Below are 18855 nucleotides of genomic sequence, written 5' to 3'. Positions count from 1 at the left end.
TATTCTAGTTTCCATCCTGTGTTATCATTTGGCTCCTGTTATTTATTATTTTATTTTTTGTAAGTGTTTTTAACACTTTATGTTTATGACTGAGAGTATTTTTTTACCCCCTTAGTGTTTTTGTATTTTGTGGTGTGTTCATCCTCTGCGGGAGTTTGTATTTTTGTCTTTGAAAAGTTCAATAAAAAAAAAAAAAAAAAAAAAAAATCACTAAACTGGAACCCGAGTGAAATCTCGCGATAACTGTCCGTCAAGGGGAGTGTCAAATTCCAAGAGAGGAGAGAGAGGGGAGTCAGAGAGAGGGGCGCAAGGGTGAGTTTGTAAACACTTTATTTACGCCTAAAAACATTAAAGATGAGTTTGCCGGGGCAAGTTATCACAAAGTTGGCGTTAGTTTGACTCGTAGCTTTGCTTGTTACTGTGGAATTGGACCTCTGTGTGATTGTCAAACTGTTGGCACCTACAACGTTTCATTCGGACCAACTAACTCTCTCGCTTCTGAATTGTCAGTCCGCTAACTAACTGCTATCCGTTTACGACAGAGAGTGACTTGACTCACCCAACACAAACTTCAAATGTCCTGGTAAACTTGTGTCATAGCTACACTTTTGTGTGCGTGTGTTTGTTGATAGCGCAGACATCGTTTGTTGTGCTGTTATTACCCATTTTTAATGTGCTTTCGGCCTGTTGTGAACGCTAGCAACAGCAGTTAGCCATTAGTTTTGCGTGGATCCAAAAAGTTGATTTCGTTGTTTCGACCAATGAGAATTCTCCGACGACTGTTATTGACAGCGTCAGTAGCTGCACGCGCGCGACTTCTCGCTGATTGACGCGGCGTGGGCCAATTGTTGCGAAGTAAAGGCGGTCTTGTTACGGGAAAAGGCAGGACCAAGTCTGCGCCCAGAAGGTAATGGAGCCTAAAAAAAGAAAACTCTTCACCTCAGTTAGCGTTGTCTGGAAGAATTTAAAAAAGAACGAGCACTTGTGTTGTTGATGCGAATGTCCACATCTGTCCTGCAACCCTCCAACTTTTTGGATTTTAGGGGAAACAATACAAATATTGCAACAAATACTCAGAAATTAGAAGATCTCAAAGTTTCCAAAATAGTATAAATATCCGTAGTAATGCAATCGGAGCTCAACGGGCGATCTATATATCCCTGTTCATGTCAACACCTTCACTCGGAATGTAGGTTGTGTATTTGGCAGAGTTGTACTACATTCCAGGGTTGGAGAAGTGTGACACCAGAGAAAGTTCCTGTCCAGCCAGACATCCTGACCCTCTCTGACAAATGACAGGTTTAAAGCAAGTGACAGGCCTTCAGCTGCCTGGAACAAAAAAAAAATCACATTTATGTTACCTATAACGTGTTCCCTTTTTCCAGGGCACTAGCTGTATTTATAAACACCTATGGGGTGTAACAATTCATTTAAGCAACAGTTCCATTCATATCATGATTTGACGATACGATTCATTGTTGATATTGGTTAATTTAAACAATCCAATTCACTGACCGAAAATTGATCCAGGACATCTTTAGCCAAAACCTCAATGTGTGTGACAGTGCAGGCAAAGTTTTCCAGATTCCATGTCTTTCTTGCAAGATAATCAAGTGTAAATTAAATTGTAATTAAAGAATCACTGTATTTTCTGGAGTCAAAACATGCACAATAAAGAAAACAAAAAGCATATATAAGTTGCTCTGGAGTATAAGTCAAACTTTAAGAGGAAAGTCCAACTTTTAGGAACAAATTTGCCAATCTGCATTCACACCGAATTTGTCAATTTCACCTCCGCTGCTTTTTTTGACGCGCGTCAAATTTAATGGTCAGTGCTTGTCCAAAAATGTGTTTATAAACCAGATGCTCCTATTGCATGTGGAGAAACTACTGTCTGAAGTTTCTAGACTCATCACTATGTGAAGGCTTTGACTGTATATCTTGTTTATAATGCACGAGAGATACAGATGATTTTTGAGAGATTAAGTTTATTTATTTTAAAGAGCTCTACATAAGCATCGATAAGCATGTCTCTGTGTCTAGATTCATGACTCTTTTTTTGTATGCGATCGTTAACTTCTATACTGCAGGAGCTGCATCTGAATGACATCATTATATAAATATTATTATTATAAACATTATTAGAACATTTTACCACACTGCGTTCACATTTCTTTGCAAAATTCACACAATTGACTGTAATGATGGATTGATCTTTTTTGCTTCCATCACGTATGTTGTCTGCTGTGATGTCACTTGGTCGTTTTTACATTGTAGTAAAATATTCCTACCATGTCTAAATCCAAGTGGTATTTTCCAATATCAATTCTAATCAATTTATTTTATTTTGAAAAGTTTTTTTTCAATGGTATAGGTTGATTCGATGCCATTAAAAACTTTCCTCAGATGGATCGATTTGGTTGGATAAATTGTTTCATTGTTTCAGCGTTACAACCCTATATACAGGTTATGCAACAAATAGGTAATGCTTTAGTTGAGGAACAAGACCCACTCCAATGAAAATCATGTTTTTGGTGTGATGTGTTCTATTAGCATTTTCCCATGATGGAGGACGTATATAAAGAAAATTCAGCTTAAAATATCATTTCTGAGTAGTTCTCTATTAAAATGGCGGTGAATCAGGAGCAGACGGAAAAATGTTGCCGGTAAAACCTTGTAGTTGTGACGTAGAATCTTCAATCGCCAGCCACAAGCTTCCTTCTCTGCTCCATTCCGATGCATCCACTTGGAGACCAATAGATCCACGAACGTCTTTGTTTTCCTCGTCGGAGCTCGCATCTGGCTCAAAACTGTACGGCTGGATAGCTCCGATATTGCTCACTGATTTTGTTGCACTGCTAATGTTAGGTTGGGGTAGTGAGGGGCTGTAAGCTAGCAGGAGAGAGAGTGTAAACAAAGGGATGAGCATAAGTTTACTTTGCGCCAACAGTCCCGCTCACATCTCGGAGACACATTTCTGATGAACTCCTGCTGCTCTGCTGAAACTTGGTTCTAGAAAGCTACAGCAGTTTTTTGGGGGTTTTTTTTGCCTAAAAAAGTCATAATTATAATTAGAAGACCACCGGGAACGCTTTTATAATGATCATTAGATAATCATAGTGGCACTTTAAAAAGAAAAATGGAATTTGTTTGAATAAATAATGGGTTTGTAGTTTTGGTTTATTTATTTTTGTCTATGAAGTTTTATAGTGTTTTATTTAAATAGACGTAAAGCACATATTACATTCTGCTGCACAGCAGAGTTGCTGTTCAGATGCAAAGTTCTAAAAGCATATTAATGCATCTACTTGTGTAGAGTTTGCTACAAAAACTGGATTCTTCACCAACATGGTCATATTTTATATTTGATAGGAAAAGGATGAAGGTCCACTAAAGTCGAAATGACAGTGAACGCCATGTTTAAACATTTTTTTTGTTAATCACATTTTGTCTGTCCTGTCCGTCTAGTTTTCCTTTTCGTGGGGTCTCCCCTACTTGCTGGCAATTTAAGCCTGAGATTCCAGCGTCACGACTGCACTGGGGGCTATTAATACAGTTTGTTTAGTCAGTTTCCTAGCAAGCTGCATCAAACACTGCGTGGCTGTGGCTGATTATAGCTGGGACTTGTTCCCTTACACCTGCTGAGTCTGAGAAATCCTAGTTAATGGTGGCACTGTGGCAGAATCTCAGTCATTTGAAGAGAAATCAACTGACTTTGAGTGCTTTGGTGGCATCACGGGTCAAAGTGTGGAGAAATACAATGATGTGGTTTATTATTGCTCATGTGCATGTGAACTTATGTAACAATCTTGATAAGTTAGCATGGAGGATTTAATATGGTACAGCGAAGTTTGACACCTCAATTCTTAAATTACTCCCAGAGATTACTGCCAGTGTGATACACCTGACAGTCCAGAATGGAAATTGAGGGCAGCGTGTCTGTGAATAAGCTTTGAATTGAGTTTTTGGTGTTGCTGGATTTTCAGAAGTAGTTTTAAGGATTTTTCTGTTTAACCCCCTACAAACACTGCTTTGGACTTTTTAAACGTGTTTTTAAGGCCCTTTTCATCTGCAGAATATGGGAGAACGTACAAACAAATCAAGCTATTCGTTGGATGTTGGTGCCAGCCAGCTGAGTTAATGTTTAGGAAATCCTTAGTAAGATGTAAACTCTTGAAATCTGTTCCTACCCTGATGCCAGATGTGTCTATTTTCCCTCTCAGTCCACACCCTTGGTATAACGAGCTAGATGGAGTATCTTCTTCGCGGACACACGTCTGCACAAATAGACCCAGTGGATTTGGAGGACTGTGTGAGGCTCCTGCCACTAACCTGTTGCCTTTGCTCAGAGTTTGGGAGGCCTGCAAGTTGCACTGTTCTGCTGATCTCCAAATGGGAGGCAGACTTTTCTTCTTTAAACTTGACAGATGCAAGATGCAGGTCCATTAGGAAGTTGTGTAATAACAAAGTGTCATGTAAAAGGACAAGGCTTCAGTAATCACGCGTTGGCTTAGCTAAACAAGAAAGGGGGGGTGGACTGACTTCAACACTGGGAAAACTTTCAGACATTTACTTCTGGCCAAAGAAATAAATGATCTGTCCCCTTCAGGAGTGGTGTGAAGTGAGAGGTTAGTGTGGGAGGAGTCGGTAATATCATTTAACCCCACCTTTTGCAGGGGTATTGAACTTTTGAAAGGGTTTCCATGATGAAAGTTCAAGTTATGGAGGTGGAAGACAAAAGGATTCTGACGGTTAGGTATTATTTCTTGTTGGGCATTTCTTCTCCAAAATGTCAAACTTTCTTGTTTAGAATCTAAATGCACCAGAGAGGTTTCTATTCATTCAACACTTTTTGCTTTCAAACACGACACGCTTGAGTCATGTTGGTGATTGCTGGGCTGTCTGTGCAACAGCATTGCGTAACAGATGGAAGACGTCACATCTGGCCCGCCGAGAGTAGTAAAACATTCATGTTTACCCCCACCACACCCGCTTTCTCCCCCTTCTTCAGCAAGTCCTTGATTTAACTTTAATGACTTACTTTTGCAGACTTTCCGCTTTGTCTTAACATGTACTTTTGTCCAGCTGTGCAGCGGGTGGAGAAAGCCTAGTGAAAGTACTTTTTGGGTTGTAACAAACTGAAGAAGAAAGTCATTCTCTGTCATTTCTGCTATGGGTCATCAACAAGACAAGAAGACAAAAAACTCAGTTTAACAAAAGGTTTGATTTGCTTTCAGATTATGGCTGCGGATCACAGTCAAGATAATAGACCTATTTGTTTGCAAGTTTACAGTTCAATTGGATGAGTTATCTAGATAGAAATCTAGCCTTTTTATAATTAGTTCTTTTTAAACATAGTTTATTTGGTTATGAAAAACATATTTTACGTAATTAATGATGAAATGGGGGACTCTTAAATTAAATTATATCTTTTTGCAAGAAAACACAAACTAAAGAAGTTTTTTCATTTAAAAAAAGGCTTAGAAAGTAATCAATTCATACATTTGATGAATCAATATTTCTTGTCTGAAAAAAAGATCAATTTGATATTTAATTTTTTTTTAAACCTTGCCCTATTTTATATCAGCAAAGTGATCCTTTTATGTCCATCATTTTATAATTATTTATCTATTTTCTAAACCCGCTGAATCCCTTTGGGGGTCACGGTGCTGCTGGAGCCAATCCCAGCTACTTTTGGGCGAAGGTCGCCAGTCTGTCGCAGGGTCACATGACACACACAAACACATTACTATGCAATATCATAGAAATAAACACAATTGATGGTTAAGTTCCAATAAAAATCTCTGAAGGAAACGTAGGACTATCTGATAATTAGCCAACCCCAATTATTATAAAACAAGTGCATTAAAATGTTATTTCTACAGTTTGCAGTTTTGTCATAAGAATTTCTTCACTATTTGATAAATAAAAGCATCTTCGCATTTAGAATGCATTTTGTTAAACGGATGTACAGTATTGAGTTTCTGTAACGTAAGCCAAGCAGACACTGTGTTCTGAAGGAGGCAGGTGAGATGGCTGAGCTGGGAATCTGCAGCAGCAGCTTCTGATGTCAGTACCTGAAACCACATTCTTCCTCAAGTTTGAACTATGTATATTTTCGCCAGCAGTCTGTCAAAAACACGGTGGACTTACCCAAGGACGGCAAAAATCAGTCTTTGTTGTCATTTCTGCTGCAGTAGTTGAGGTCCCCAGATGGAACAGGCTTAGCATGTTGGCTTTGTCTGTTGGTTCGGAACATGCCACAGGGTTGGTCAGCAGCCAAACACTTAACTTGTTCAACTTCTTTAACACTACATGACTTGATGAAGTTACTCAATACTTTTGTGGCTCTTCTGAAGAACTTGACCTTTATTTTTCTTTATTCTTTTCGTTTACAGCCTTTAACACCTGACTCCTCATTTTCTGGAAAAAGAAGCCCAAATATTTGCCTTTAATGAATGTAAGATTGGCCGTATTTCCTGCTGCTGTAATTCCCTTTTGACATCTGAAAGCTAACTTTTACAAACCCACAGTGTCAAAGATCGCTGGTCTCTGACTACAGCCTCTGAGTATCATTTGCATAGAACAGCCATGTTTCCTCTTTAATATTACATAATGGAGAGAATTTTTTTACACCAAGTTATTTTACTGTGTTCTCAATGTGTTCTCTTTAAGTAAAATCACAGACTTTAAAAAGCAGAATTCCTACTCTTATAGAGTTTTTTTTGTTCAATTTATTCTTTTGATCATGGCAGTTTTTGGGTCTTACAACTTGTACTCCAGAAAATACCGTAGTTGTTTGACTGATTATTCAAAAAATAGCTGACAAACAGGAGATAAATTATAGTCAAAACCACAAGTTTCATAGTCTAGAATCACCAGAGCATCGTCCACCTTTTGCACATGTTTTAATTGAGCTTCATCATATTAAAAAGTATGTTTTAATAAACTGTGGCAAGTTTGTAGAGTGTTCAAATTGTAATATCTCGCTGAATTATTTGTGGAATTGAGCGGCTTTTTTTACTGCCAATGTGTGGTTTGGATGAAAACAAAGGCAAGCGTGTAGTTGATAAATTCAGTTAGCTGTCAACAGGACGCTGTTTGGTGTGTTTGTTGGGTTTTGAGCGTTTCATATTAGCAGACAAATCGTGGTAGTGGCGCTGTGTGAATGTGGTTGTCTGAAAGAATTCTGCGTGTTGGAACCAGGCTAAAACCCATGAAGTGGCACGGGACAAAGGGAGCACACAGGTGTGATTAAGGGGGGGGGGGCATCTGGATGAGTAAGGAGAGAGGAAGAATCAAAACCAAAAGATCCCCAACGCTGACTTGTTCTTCAGCAGCCATTTCAATTTCCCAAACGTGATTCATTTGTGTTCACATGATAACAGACAGAGTGAGTCATTTGCATATGTTATCATCTTTATGCTGCTTTTATGCTGTTTATCTTTAGTGCAATTTTTATTTTGTGTCCATATTTCCATTTAGTTCTTTTCTACTTTTTTCTTTTTACTTTTCCACCAGTTTTTTTTTTTTTATCTTTGGATGACTTATTTTTGAAAGTCCAAGTTTGGACTTTAAAGTAAGATTCAAGAAAATGTTTTTTTTTTCTTTTCTTTTTAGTTAGGTGGTACTGCTTTATGATCATATGGGTGAGATCAGGCTCCTCCAACGAGGCAGATAAGCCTGAAACAGTGAAACAGTCAGCTGAGAGAAGGAGCAGAATCATAGCAGGAGGGGCTAAAGAAGGGCTGCACAGTGGAAGACTGCAAACCGATGGAGAGGTGTGGAGTGGGAGAGAGAAGAAGGTATCGAAAGTGAACTGGGTAAATAAGATGGGTTTTAGTGAATGGTAGCGGGTGACTTCTGCCATACGTAGCTTCTAATTGGACAACAGAGGGCCCCCCCGTGTCTGAAGGAAGTATCCCCAGGGAAACTTCTTCTCGCCACCACTGTGCATGTTTTCCTCTGTGCCAGGGTTATTTTTAAATAGCACACAGCTTCCTGCTCAGACTGAAGACTACAAGCCGCAGCATCCCTGTTTTGTTGTTTTGGGCATTTGCCACCTCTCCAGCTCAAACCATGTTCTACTCTTCTCTTCCGCCACAGTTACATTGCAAGGTCTTTGCAAAAATGGGAGATGAGAAGCCTTTCGTGTGCGGCGCTCCTGGTTGTGGACAGGTGAGTCGGAGTCCTTCACCTTCTCTAGGGCTTTTTAGTTGCATGCATGTTGATTTATTCTTTTTTTGTTCTTTCTCAAGCTTCTCTACTGGTAAAATCATTACGCCTCTCAAATATGTAGTAAATCTGTTCCTAACAAGATGTTAAGTTAAGTTTAAATACCTTTTTGTGAGATACCAGAGTAGTAGACAGGATTTACATGTAAATGATGTCTCCTTGAGCAGTGACTCACTGAAAGCTCCAGTGAGTAATCAGAGCAGTTTTTGTTTCAACCTGTCATTGCTGACTTGTGGCGCTTGCAGATACAAGTTTCAGCTGCAGCCGTGACTCAGCTAAAAACCTATTAGAGCACTCGTATGCCGCTTACATGCCATATGAAGAAGAGATTGAACGGAAGAGAAGAAATTATTTCAAAATGTATCATTTAGCACTTACAATCGTGCAACACAGGAAATTCCATCCCTGATGTTTTGCACGCTTGGCTCTGATGCTTGTCGTCCTTTTGGGAGCACACACTGGAGTTTTTTTACTTTCAACATTTTTGGACTAAAATTGATCTGTTGTATTTTGGGTGGTAACTGAACAAAAGTCATGTAAAGTTTTCAAAGATGCACGATTGATAAATAAAATGAGTTTATTTTCTCCTCTGAACTTGAAGGAGTCAAAAGGTTTCTGCGTTTTCTCTCCTGTGATGTGTATACATTTATATTTTTGATACATTTTTAAAGTGTAGCTTCCATTATTCATTTAGTCAACATCTCAAGCAGCAGGATGAGAGTTTTTCAGAACAAAGTGAGGTTGGTGAGAGTCGGGCGTGCAGCTGGGGGCTTGTGGGTTGTGTTGTTTGAGTGTCAAACTAAACATGTCGGTTGTTGTAGTGTTGCACTAAACTTTACTCTGGCTGTTCCTCAAACAGCAGATCGCCTTCCTTTGTGAAATGCAAACTTTTGCCACCTTTTTGGCAACGTACCTTTTCATTATTTTATTATTTTTTTCTAAGTTCTTTGCGAAAAATCTTCTGTAATTACACTATTATTAGACTATTATTTAAAAAAAAAAACCTCAACGCTTTTTTTTTAAAAAAAAATGTTTAGTCGATGTTTTAAAAAAAACAATCTTTAGCACAATAGATTAAAAATAACAGCAAAATGTTATAACGTGTTCTGGTTGCCTCTCACATCCCTTAAATAGCACCATTTCAAAAATATTAACTTTCCCCGTTGCCCTTTAAAGGCAATGGTTGCCTACCAGATAAGTCTAAATAATGCCCACAATAGAACAGAATGATTGACTCTGCTGGGGATTTTCCTTATACCAAGTCAACAACAGCAGCCCCCCATAAATATGATGCCCAGTATTTACCGTTGGTGGTTGTGTAATCTTAGCTACCATTATCTGAGAAGGGGAGATTAGTTAGAGATAGTTTCCTTCACAAGATCTAGTTGCTTTGATCAGAAGAAAGAGACAGACGCCACATGTAGTTGTATTAGTGATGGGGTTCTTTTTTCGCCGATGCTAAAAATAAGGCTCCTGACACTTGACTGTTTCCACTTCACTCTCCTGACTAAAATAGGCTGCTGTGAATGGTGAAAAGGCTGATGCCAGAGTCGCGCTTTATTGCTAATAAATCTCTGAGGAAATCACATTTCAGCTTCTCACCAAAAATGTTTGAGAAAAATGGCGGTCAAGGCCTTTTTTGTTTTGTTTTGTGTTCTTTAGTGTTTTTCAATAGCTGTATAGAGTCTCACATTAATAATGATTAAAGTGAATCTGCATTTAAAAAACATCCTTACAGGGTTGTTGGTGAGTTATTTGATAGCCAGTATTCATTATTTTGTAATTTAATGCTAGTTTAATGATCAACACAAATTCAGAATGTATCCACAAGGGCAATAATCAGCAAATTCAAGAAAACACCTTTTTTTGTGTTGTTTGGTTTTTTATTTTGCAGTTTTATTAGGTTTCCTTTTTTAATATGAGTTGATGCTATGCATACAGTACCTGTTGGCTAAACAATGACACGTTCTTTATGTTGTTGCTTTTCTCCAGAGGTTTACCAATGAGGACCACTTGGCAGTACACAAACACAAACATGAGATGACATTAAAATTTGGACCAGCCAGGACAGACTCTGTCATTATAGCAGGTACTGTTCACTTGGCCATGCTGGTGGATGCTCCCTCCCATCATACCCTAGTATCAGCTACATGGCTTTTTACTCTGAAGGCAGAGTGTGAAACAAGTGCGCTTTAGATTTTCATCTTCTTGTTGTCATGGCTTTGTTCTCCTCCTCAGACCAGACACCCACACCCACTCGCTTCCTTAAGAACTGTGAGGAAGTTGGTCTGTTTAATGAGCTGGCCAGCTCTTTTGACCAAGACGATGACGAAAAGAGGGCAAAGAACTCTGTAAGAAAGCTCGGGGGGTGGGGTGATAACATTGTGTTCATAAGCATATTTGAGTGTATGAATGTTTTCAGAAACCAGGGAAGTTTTCTGCTTTTGCTCTATAGATGGGACTTCTCTTACTTCCCTCTTTTCTTACCCAAAGTGCTGATTTAATAAAATAAAAACTACAGCTTGAAATTCCTGCCTTGCACACCTAATACCAGATGAGAATTTCAGCAATTGCTGCAACTTGTAAAAATGACTATATTAAAATAACTGAGTGTTGAAATAAAGATGGGGACTGTTGTGTTATCCTGATAAATGGCAGTTTGTTCTTGAAAAAGGTTTATGTTGTCTTTTGTCCAGCTTCCAGCTGCCAACTCCGTGGCTTTGGACATGAGCCTGCAGACGCCGTCAGATGTGAAGGTGAAGGAGGAGGAGGCGCCTGTGGAGGTCGATTCCTCGCCTCCAGGAAGCCCCGAATCGATATCTGGGATGTCAGACAGCAGCCAAGACCCTATAGTGACGGGAAAGGTAATTAACAAATGTCACTTTTGGATGAACCAACAAGAAGTTTCTTTACCTGTGTAACCAACACTTATCTCTCAGGACATGCCACCGAGGAATTCGGCCCCCACCCCAGCCATTGTGCGACCAGGTTCTCTTCCACTACACTTAGGCTTTGATGCTCTTCAGCCCACCATGCCGTCACCGACTTCTGTCATTACACAGGCGCCACCTTCAAATCGCACTTTGGGGTGAGTTATATCATTGGTCATTGGACCTGCGTCAAATTCTCTCTTCGGCATGTCTGTTGGGTTTTAACACATAAAGCATCTGTAGATGGTTGCCTCCAAGAGCAAACAGCATCAGCTGTTCCTGTTCCAGCAAACAGGAACAGCATCAGGACGAAATAAACGTCTCAGACTTAACATTTGCTGTATTTAAGGAACATTTATTTTTGAAATTTAGCACATTTTCTTTCCTCTCCCAAAAATAAGCAGAACCACAATCAGCTTCAAAAGCAGACAGTGTCTACGATGGCGTCTAGTCGAGGGCATAAATCGGCAGTCGGAAAGCCTTTTTGAAAAAAAACTGATCAGCTGAGGGCTTGCTGTAAGTTACAGTATCCAGAGATAAAATACTCGGGTAACAACAAAATCCTTATCAGGCTCAGGAAGAAAAGGCCTCAGCTCTGTGTTGGCCGTAGTAAAGATAACCAATCAGATCCCGTTTCATCACCACTGTTTAAAAAAAGTTTTTTTTTTCCTTCAGGAATTAAACCACAACCTTAAAGGAGTAATCAGCAAGATGCCTGCATTTGTTGTTCAGTTTTTATTTATTTTTTTCAAAGTTCAGTATATCAGCTGTTGTTTACAAGTTCTTTTCATTATTGTTTTGCCAAAAGATGTTATACGTATTTTATCAGGTTTTGTGTTAGAGACAACAGTGGTAAAAATGATAATGCATTGGGCTGAAACAACTAAATGTTTGGCGTCTTTCTGTTTGATCCATCAGAACTCTGGTTTTCTCCAGGTTTAACCAGGTTTTTTTTTTTTTAATATGACTACAGCAGTTAGAACACCAGCAGCATTTTACAGTGGTTTGCTAAATTTATCAAAGTTACCTTTGATAGGTTTAACCAACAATATTGTTCGTTGTTACGTAACTGCTGGTTCCTCTTGTGTGGCTGTGTTGAAACATCAACACATGCTTGTAGTATAGACACTCCAAACACTACTCTCTTCTCAGAAAGTGCAAAAAGACGCAGCAGTGATCGTTTTTAGATGAAGACTCGTAGATGTTTCAGATTCACCTACAATATATTTCCAAACTGTTATTAAAGCTGGTGTGTTTCAGGGTTTTTGTTGCAAATGGATTCAAATGTGAGTAATCCGCCGCTGGTCTTCTGTTTGCCAGCTCGCCGACTAGTCATTACCCAATGATGATGCTGCCCGGCGGTCAGGCAGTGCCTGTGCTCCCTGGACCTGTGCCCTCTGTCATTAACGTAAGGCCTGCAGTGTGCTGCAACTCAACTTCTTATTTCAAAAAGTTGTTTAGGTTTGAACCTGTATGTATTTATTTATGCATCCAGCTGGCCCGACCAATGTGTATGGTGCCCAACATTCCCGGTATCCCTGGTCCCCCTCTGGGAGGCAGCAGCAGCGGCTCGAACTCCCCCTCTGGCTACAGCAACCACTCAGAGGCCAAGATGGTCAGCATTAGATTAGCTGTCTATTTTTATCTTTTTATTCGTTCTTTTCGTCTCCGTTTGCCTTCAGAACTTTGTCTGCTCTGGCTTAGTTTGTTCATCATATGACATGACTGCAGTAACCCGTTTTTTTTCTTTTCTGCTCTGCTTTTTATTAAACCACAATGCATACATAGAGCTAAACACACAAAAAAGGAAAATGGGTTTCCTGCTATATTTCAGATCACTCTGAATGAGTGTAGTCACTGTTTATAGTAATAAAACCAGCCGACGATCTGCTTTGGTCGATACCTCCTTAAACCAAAAAAATCGCTAGAGGCACTGGTTGAAGATTCCGAGGTTTCATGGCTTCACTTCCACCGTGAGATGTTATCGCTCATCTATTTCCTGCTGAATAATTCTCTTTTACAAAGCAGCATCATAACTTTTTTAGCAGAATCATCAGAAAGTTTGTTCCGGGACAAGTAAAGCCTCCAGAACTGACATAGATACAAAAAGATGGAGAATGATTACAATGTCACATGAGTTTGCTAAACTGGAACTGCAACATAGTAAGAAAAGTTTTTAGTCTAAAAGGAGCTTTAATAAATGCTTACTTTTCTTTTTTTAACACTTTTTTTAAACTGTTGGTTAAGAATTTGAATGATACTTTAATTGTTATTTTAGGTATTGATCTTTTATTGGTTTTTCTGTAGCGTTTAAAGGCTGCGCTGTCCCAGCAAAGCCCTTTAGGACAAAATATGGGCGTCATGGCAATGGGTAACAGTGCCATGGTACCTCAAAAGATGGAGCAAAGCCAGCTGCTGGTTCAACACCCTGATGCTCCATCTCCTGCACAACCTCAGGTACAAAAAATTGTGTTCGTTTGCCAAAATAAACATTGAACTTCCTGGAAGATTTCTTGTACTGAGGTGGCTTTAACAACTAATAACTAATCAAACAATGACTCATGCTTCCCTTTTCTTTCTAGTTTCTCCTTCACCCGCCTCCTACGCCTCATTGTTTCCTGTTGAACCCATGCCCTCTTCTCTCCAGGTATCTCCAGCACAGCCCACAGGTGGGCGTCGACGGCGGACAGCGGATGATGATCCAGATGAGCGAAGGCAGCGCTTCCTGGAGAGGAACAGGGCGGCGGCGTCTCGCTGCAGACAGAAACGCAAACTGTGGGTCAGTTCCCTGGAGAAGAAGGCAGAGGAGCTCAGCACTCTAAACGTCTCGCTGTCGGTGAGTGGGCTTGGAGTGGGTGACAGAGATCAATGCAGTCTCACATCTCACAAACTTCCAACTAGTTTTGGAAGTTTAAGAGATGTTTCCAGATAAAGCTAAATGAAGGTTCTGTGGGATTTTAAAGATTTGTATCTTATTTAGAGTCAGTCCTGTAAAATCGTATGGCAAGGCCTCCTGAGTTACTTGACTATTTGTTATACACTTCGAAACATTCTAGGAAGTATAAATATTTGATCATCCTCCTGTATCTTCTTCTCAGAATGAGGTTTCTCTGTTACGGAACGAGGTGGCTCATTTGAAGCAGCTGTTGCTGGCACACAAGGACTGTCCTGTAACCACCCTGCAAAAGAAGAATGCCTACTTAGGTGAGCCCCCCGCTCATACACTGCACATCTTTCTACTCGGATGGTTAAATTTAGAGCGAGAGGAGGCTTGACCAGGAATTTTGTTATGAGGCAGAGCGAGACCAAACAGTTCTGAGGGCTCTGAAGGCCAAACATAACTTTGTGGATTTTTTCCGGGTGTATTCTCACTGCTGATGGGAGCACGGAAGCAATGGAGTAGTGCATGCGTAAAAGTCATTGTGTAATTCCTTCTGCACACAAGGATTCCTGTTTGCCCCTAAAGTTTTTAATCTGATAAACGTTTATTTATACGATTGTGTTGCTGCCTTCAAGCAGTTTTTACTGCAATAGCAGGTTCTGATGAGGTGTTTGTCCCTACAACACACCATTGCACACTGATGAAAAAGTCAAGAAGAACAGGTTTTTTTCCAACAAGCCAAACTTTCTTGGAATCTTTCAGTTTTCCTGATGTTCATTTCCAGTTTGCTTGTTTTTTTATCTAAAACATTTCTCCTTCTTACGTCTGTGGAATATATAGTGGAACGATGAGAGTATTTTTGAATCCTCTGAAAATGATGAAGTACAAGGACGGCACCTAAAACTTAATGACAAAACAGGCAAAAGCTTCAAACTTATTGCTCAAGACTACTCGAAAACTGGCAAAACAATGTATAGTTTTCAATGGAAGCTAAATAAAAGGTTGGCAAACTGTACTGTAACCTGTCTGAATGCACTCTACAGCTCCATCATTTGTGTGAATCACCGAAGGCTCACGTCTCTGCTCCTCATTACTCCTAAAGAAACTGGAATACATGAACATTTTGCTGCATTCTTTCCTACTAGCTGCATGAATTCACATCCCAAAAACTGGAAAAGGAAGATGTTCGATAAGCTTTGTAGATTTAAGCGTAATACATTTTGATGAGTTACACTTTTGTGTAGTTGTTGTGTTCATTCACCTGTCTTTGTTGTTCTCAGTGGTCAGTTTTTCAGTCTCCTGGTAACTGTGGACCAACTTGTAAAATATTTCAAGTAAAGGCTTTACTCATTGTTCTGTTCAAAATCAAAATGACGTTTTCCCATTTTCATTTTTTAAGGGTAAAATAATCAATACTGAATTAGCAAATGTTCATTTTACCATTGGACCATAATTACTAGAATGGAATGAATGTATTTTTATGTTCTTTTTCTCTCATTATAGCTGCAGAAGATGGCATAAGAGACACTTCAGAGCCTACTGGATCCCCAGCCCCAGTGATTCAGCACAGTTCTTTGGCACCCAGCCCCTCTGCAGGGCAAAACGGCCTGAGCTCAAGGGCAGCAGCTGAAGCCATGGCAATGTCTGTTTTGGCAGGAATGGGTCAACAACAGAGGGTTGAGAGTGGACCCTCTCATGTAATTATGGCTGCACAGTCGCAGTCTGCCGCCAGATGATGAGCACTGCCACAGTGGCCAATGCTGTGTTCGTCAGTCACCGGTAGAAAAGACTCCCCCCAGATTTAAGTCCAAATTTCACATCCCACTATTCCCCTTGTCATTCTTCCCTCTGTTCATCCCTCCTGCGGAGCCGTTGTGCTGTAGCCTGGAGCTCAGCAGCAGCCTTCTGGTAATGGACTGAGACTTTAAAAGAGACCTTCCTGTTCATTTTGCCACAGACTACAGGGGCTGGACTCCAGTATCCGTGCCCTGAGCCTTCCTCCTTCCCTCTCCAAACCTCCCTTGTGGAATGACTCCTCATTAAGGGATTGCGTCAAGTTATTTGCCGTGATAAACTTCCCATTCAAACACAAATTCTGCTTTTGCACAGCTTGAAACATGTTACATAACCAACCCTGGTCAGCTCAAAGCTGAAGCGACACCCATACTGTTTTAAGCAGGGAATAGTGCCTTGTGCTCCTGAACTGTTTAGCCATGATGACAGCCACAAAGTGTCCGGACTCTCAGAAACATTTCTGTATGTCTGTGGATGAAGGATGCTTGAGTGCACGAGATGCTCAACTCTTATACCCATTTTGGCTTCTTACGAATGGTTACACTTCATGATGGAAAGCTTACCTCATTTACAACCATTTAGGATAAAATGTTTTAACAACTGTGTGTGTGTATGTGTGTGTGTGTGTGATTGTATATTTATGTGCACCAGAACTTGGCAATATACCTTCTCTCAATCTGACGCTTTTCTGTCTGGGTGCTCGGCATGGCTCTTTTCTAATCGGGTGTTCTGTTCAGCCCACCGATTTTAAAGTGCGTTTGATTGTGACTTCAAATCGCTATTTTTAACCAAACCTAAGGGGAAATGCGACTCATCCATCTCTAACTAGTAGCCTAAACAAAAACTGGGCACGCTGTTCAGCTGTTTGTTTGTCTTTTTCAATTCTCACAATTGTGTTTCTCTGTTGAGCTGGTCTTCATATAACAGTAACTGTTAACCTGTCTCAGGATGGCTGCACGTCTTTGCTGCTTCACTAGAATGAGCCTCTTGGTTTCACTCTTTACAAAAACTAAACCAAAAAAAGCCATATTGACACCAGAACAGATCTCCAAAGAGCACCGCTTCTGTGTTGTGGGACAGTAGTGGCTATGAACTGGTCATTCAGTGGTTATAATAACACGGTCACACAGCAATACAAAACTGCCTCTACCTTGCACTGTGAGATTGTCACACATAAATTTGATTTTTTTTTTCCTCAAATATTTTTTTTTGCCTTAAAAATGACAGCGGTCGTTAATAAATAATTACTATATTTGAATACAAAAAACTTTGAAAATATAATTTTTGTCTTTTTTTTTAGCTGTAAGGAAGCAAAAGACAAAATTCTCAGAAAGGATTCCTCAACTCTGTATTTTTAACACAGTCCTTGTCTGTCACCTGGTGGAGAAACAGAGGAAAAAACATTTTCTAGATTTAAAAAAAATGAAAGGACAAAAATACTTGTAGCAGATTTTAATAAGATTTACTGATATAAAAAAAACCCGGATATTATAGTGTTGTTTTTTGTTGTTGTTGAGGCAAGTGGTTAGATTTTGTTTTTCCTGAACATTTATGGCATACCTTTATCAAATATGATCCCATATTTGCAATTTGTAATTGCTAAAGTAGAACATTGTCTATTGTCGGGAGGTTATGTCTGTGTGCACTAAAGCAAAGAGAGCTGTATGATTATGTTGCAGCTTCCCTGCCCTCTTGCTCTGTTTCGGATGTATCCTAGTCTTTTTCACTTTGTTTTGTACCGTCTTCATATTTGGACATTTGTTTAGCAGCTTAAATACCTTCAACTCGATCTCTAACTGTAAAGTCCCAGCGGTGACCCCAGCATTTTGTTGTACTTTGCTGGCACTATATTTAGCTGGCAGTCCCATATAAACTATTGCTCATATGGAATGAGAGTTCAATTTATATTCAACATTTACGTATTTGTGTAATTCTGTCATAGGCACCTTTGTATGTCTTTTTTTTTTTTGTCTTTCTGCGCTTCTTCAACTGTCATATATCTTTCTCATAGAGTTTTAACTGTACTGAAGAACATAAACTAATCTCTGTAACAGAGTTTTTTTTTTCTATTAGATGTTTGTTTGTTTTCTCTGAAGAAAAAAATATGTACCTTTTATAAAAATATAATCAGATCACACCTTTTAATATGATGAATTTCAACTTGCTGCCTTGCTTAACTTATTTTATAATTGGTGGATGGGCAATATTCATTTCAGGCCAGACCTTAAAAGAGCAGGTCAATGAAAAATGCTACAAAATGTAAAAGTTGCTGCTCATAACAAATCAACAATTTTTCACACTCCCCTTACTTGTTTGACTTCAGAGTACTGTGTACTGTACATATATGTACTATATGAATACATTTACTTTTCCATGCATGTTCAAGTGAAATACAATGAACATTTACAATGCTGCAGTTTTAATTAAAGAAACTACATCTTGATGGAAAACATGTTGCTTTGTTTTAACTGCACTCTCAATGACAAAAGCAAGTTTTTAGAGACATTTTAGAATAATTTTTAATGTTTTTATTTAAAAAATCCTTTTCAGGCTTGCTTTAAATGCTATCAAACTATGGTTTAGTGTGTTTTTTAGCCATTTCATAGAAAGACTTTTAAGTACCTTGCAAGAAGGTTCCTGATCATAGTTTGAACCTCTTTAAATGTGTTTCACAGTTTTCTACACTACCTGAATTTAGGAATGTCCTTAGTCTGCTTTTTTGGCTTCGTGGCAAGAAAACATGATAAAGTTTCATGTAGCGGTGGTTCAAACTGCTGAAGCTGCAGTAGTAGTTGCAGAAAGTACTTATAGGGAACAGGTTTATAAAGATTTGCCAAACAAGAAAAGTCTTCATTAAGAGTATAAGTAGAAACCTTGCCACATGGTTTTGTGACAAAAAATGATCAAACACTAACGAGGCCACCTCCATGTACTGCGGGTAAACACCAGCCAGTCACAGATTCTGCAAGTTGTCACACTTGAAAAGATGAGAGAGGTCTGCGATGTGCATGCACT

At 39.4% G+C, this 18855-nt stretch overlaps 1 protein-coding gene across 4 annotated transcripts; it reads left to right on the top strand.

Annotated features, from left to right (window-relative positions):
• The first annotated feature begins 206 nt into the window (after positions 1–206).
• On the top strand, positions 207–18290 carry atf7a (activating transcription factor 7a). Of its 4 annotated transcripts, none has more exons than XM_011477044.4 (12): positions 207–312; positions 8107–8178; positions 10228–10324; positions 10474–10586; positions 10932–11099; positions 11175–11323; positions 12486–12573; positions 12661–12780; positions 13473–13622; positions 13813–14001; positions 14264–14369; positions 15550–18290. In XM_011477044.4, exons 2-12 carry the CDS (start codon positions 8131–8133, stop codon positions 15780–15782), a joined length of 1461 nt encoding a protein of 486 aa, XP_011475346.1. In that variant the 5' UTR covers positions 207–312; positions 8107–8130; the 3' UTR covers positions 15783–18290. The 4 variants fall into 4 exon arrangements, with proteins under 4 accessions (XP_011475346.1, XP_078806805.1, XP_078806807.1 ...); XM_078950679.1 differs by having other exon boundaries at positions 302–907; XM_078950681.1 differs by lacking the exon at positions 207–312 and adding an exon at positions 336–583.
• The last annotated feature ends 565 nt before the right edge of the window (positions 18291–18855 follow it).

The sequence above is a fragment of the Oryzias latipes genome, chromosome 7, assembly GCF_053564925.1.
Source record: "Oryzias latipes strain Hd-rR chromosome 7, Olatipes_Hd-rR_3.1".
NCBI lineage: Eukaryota > Metazoa > Chordata > Actinopteri > Beloniformes > Adrianichthyidae > Oryzias > Oryzias latipes.
Note: the sequence above shows the minus strand (reverse complement) of the source record. Positions and strands in the feature narration are given on the sequence as shown.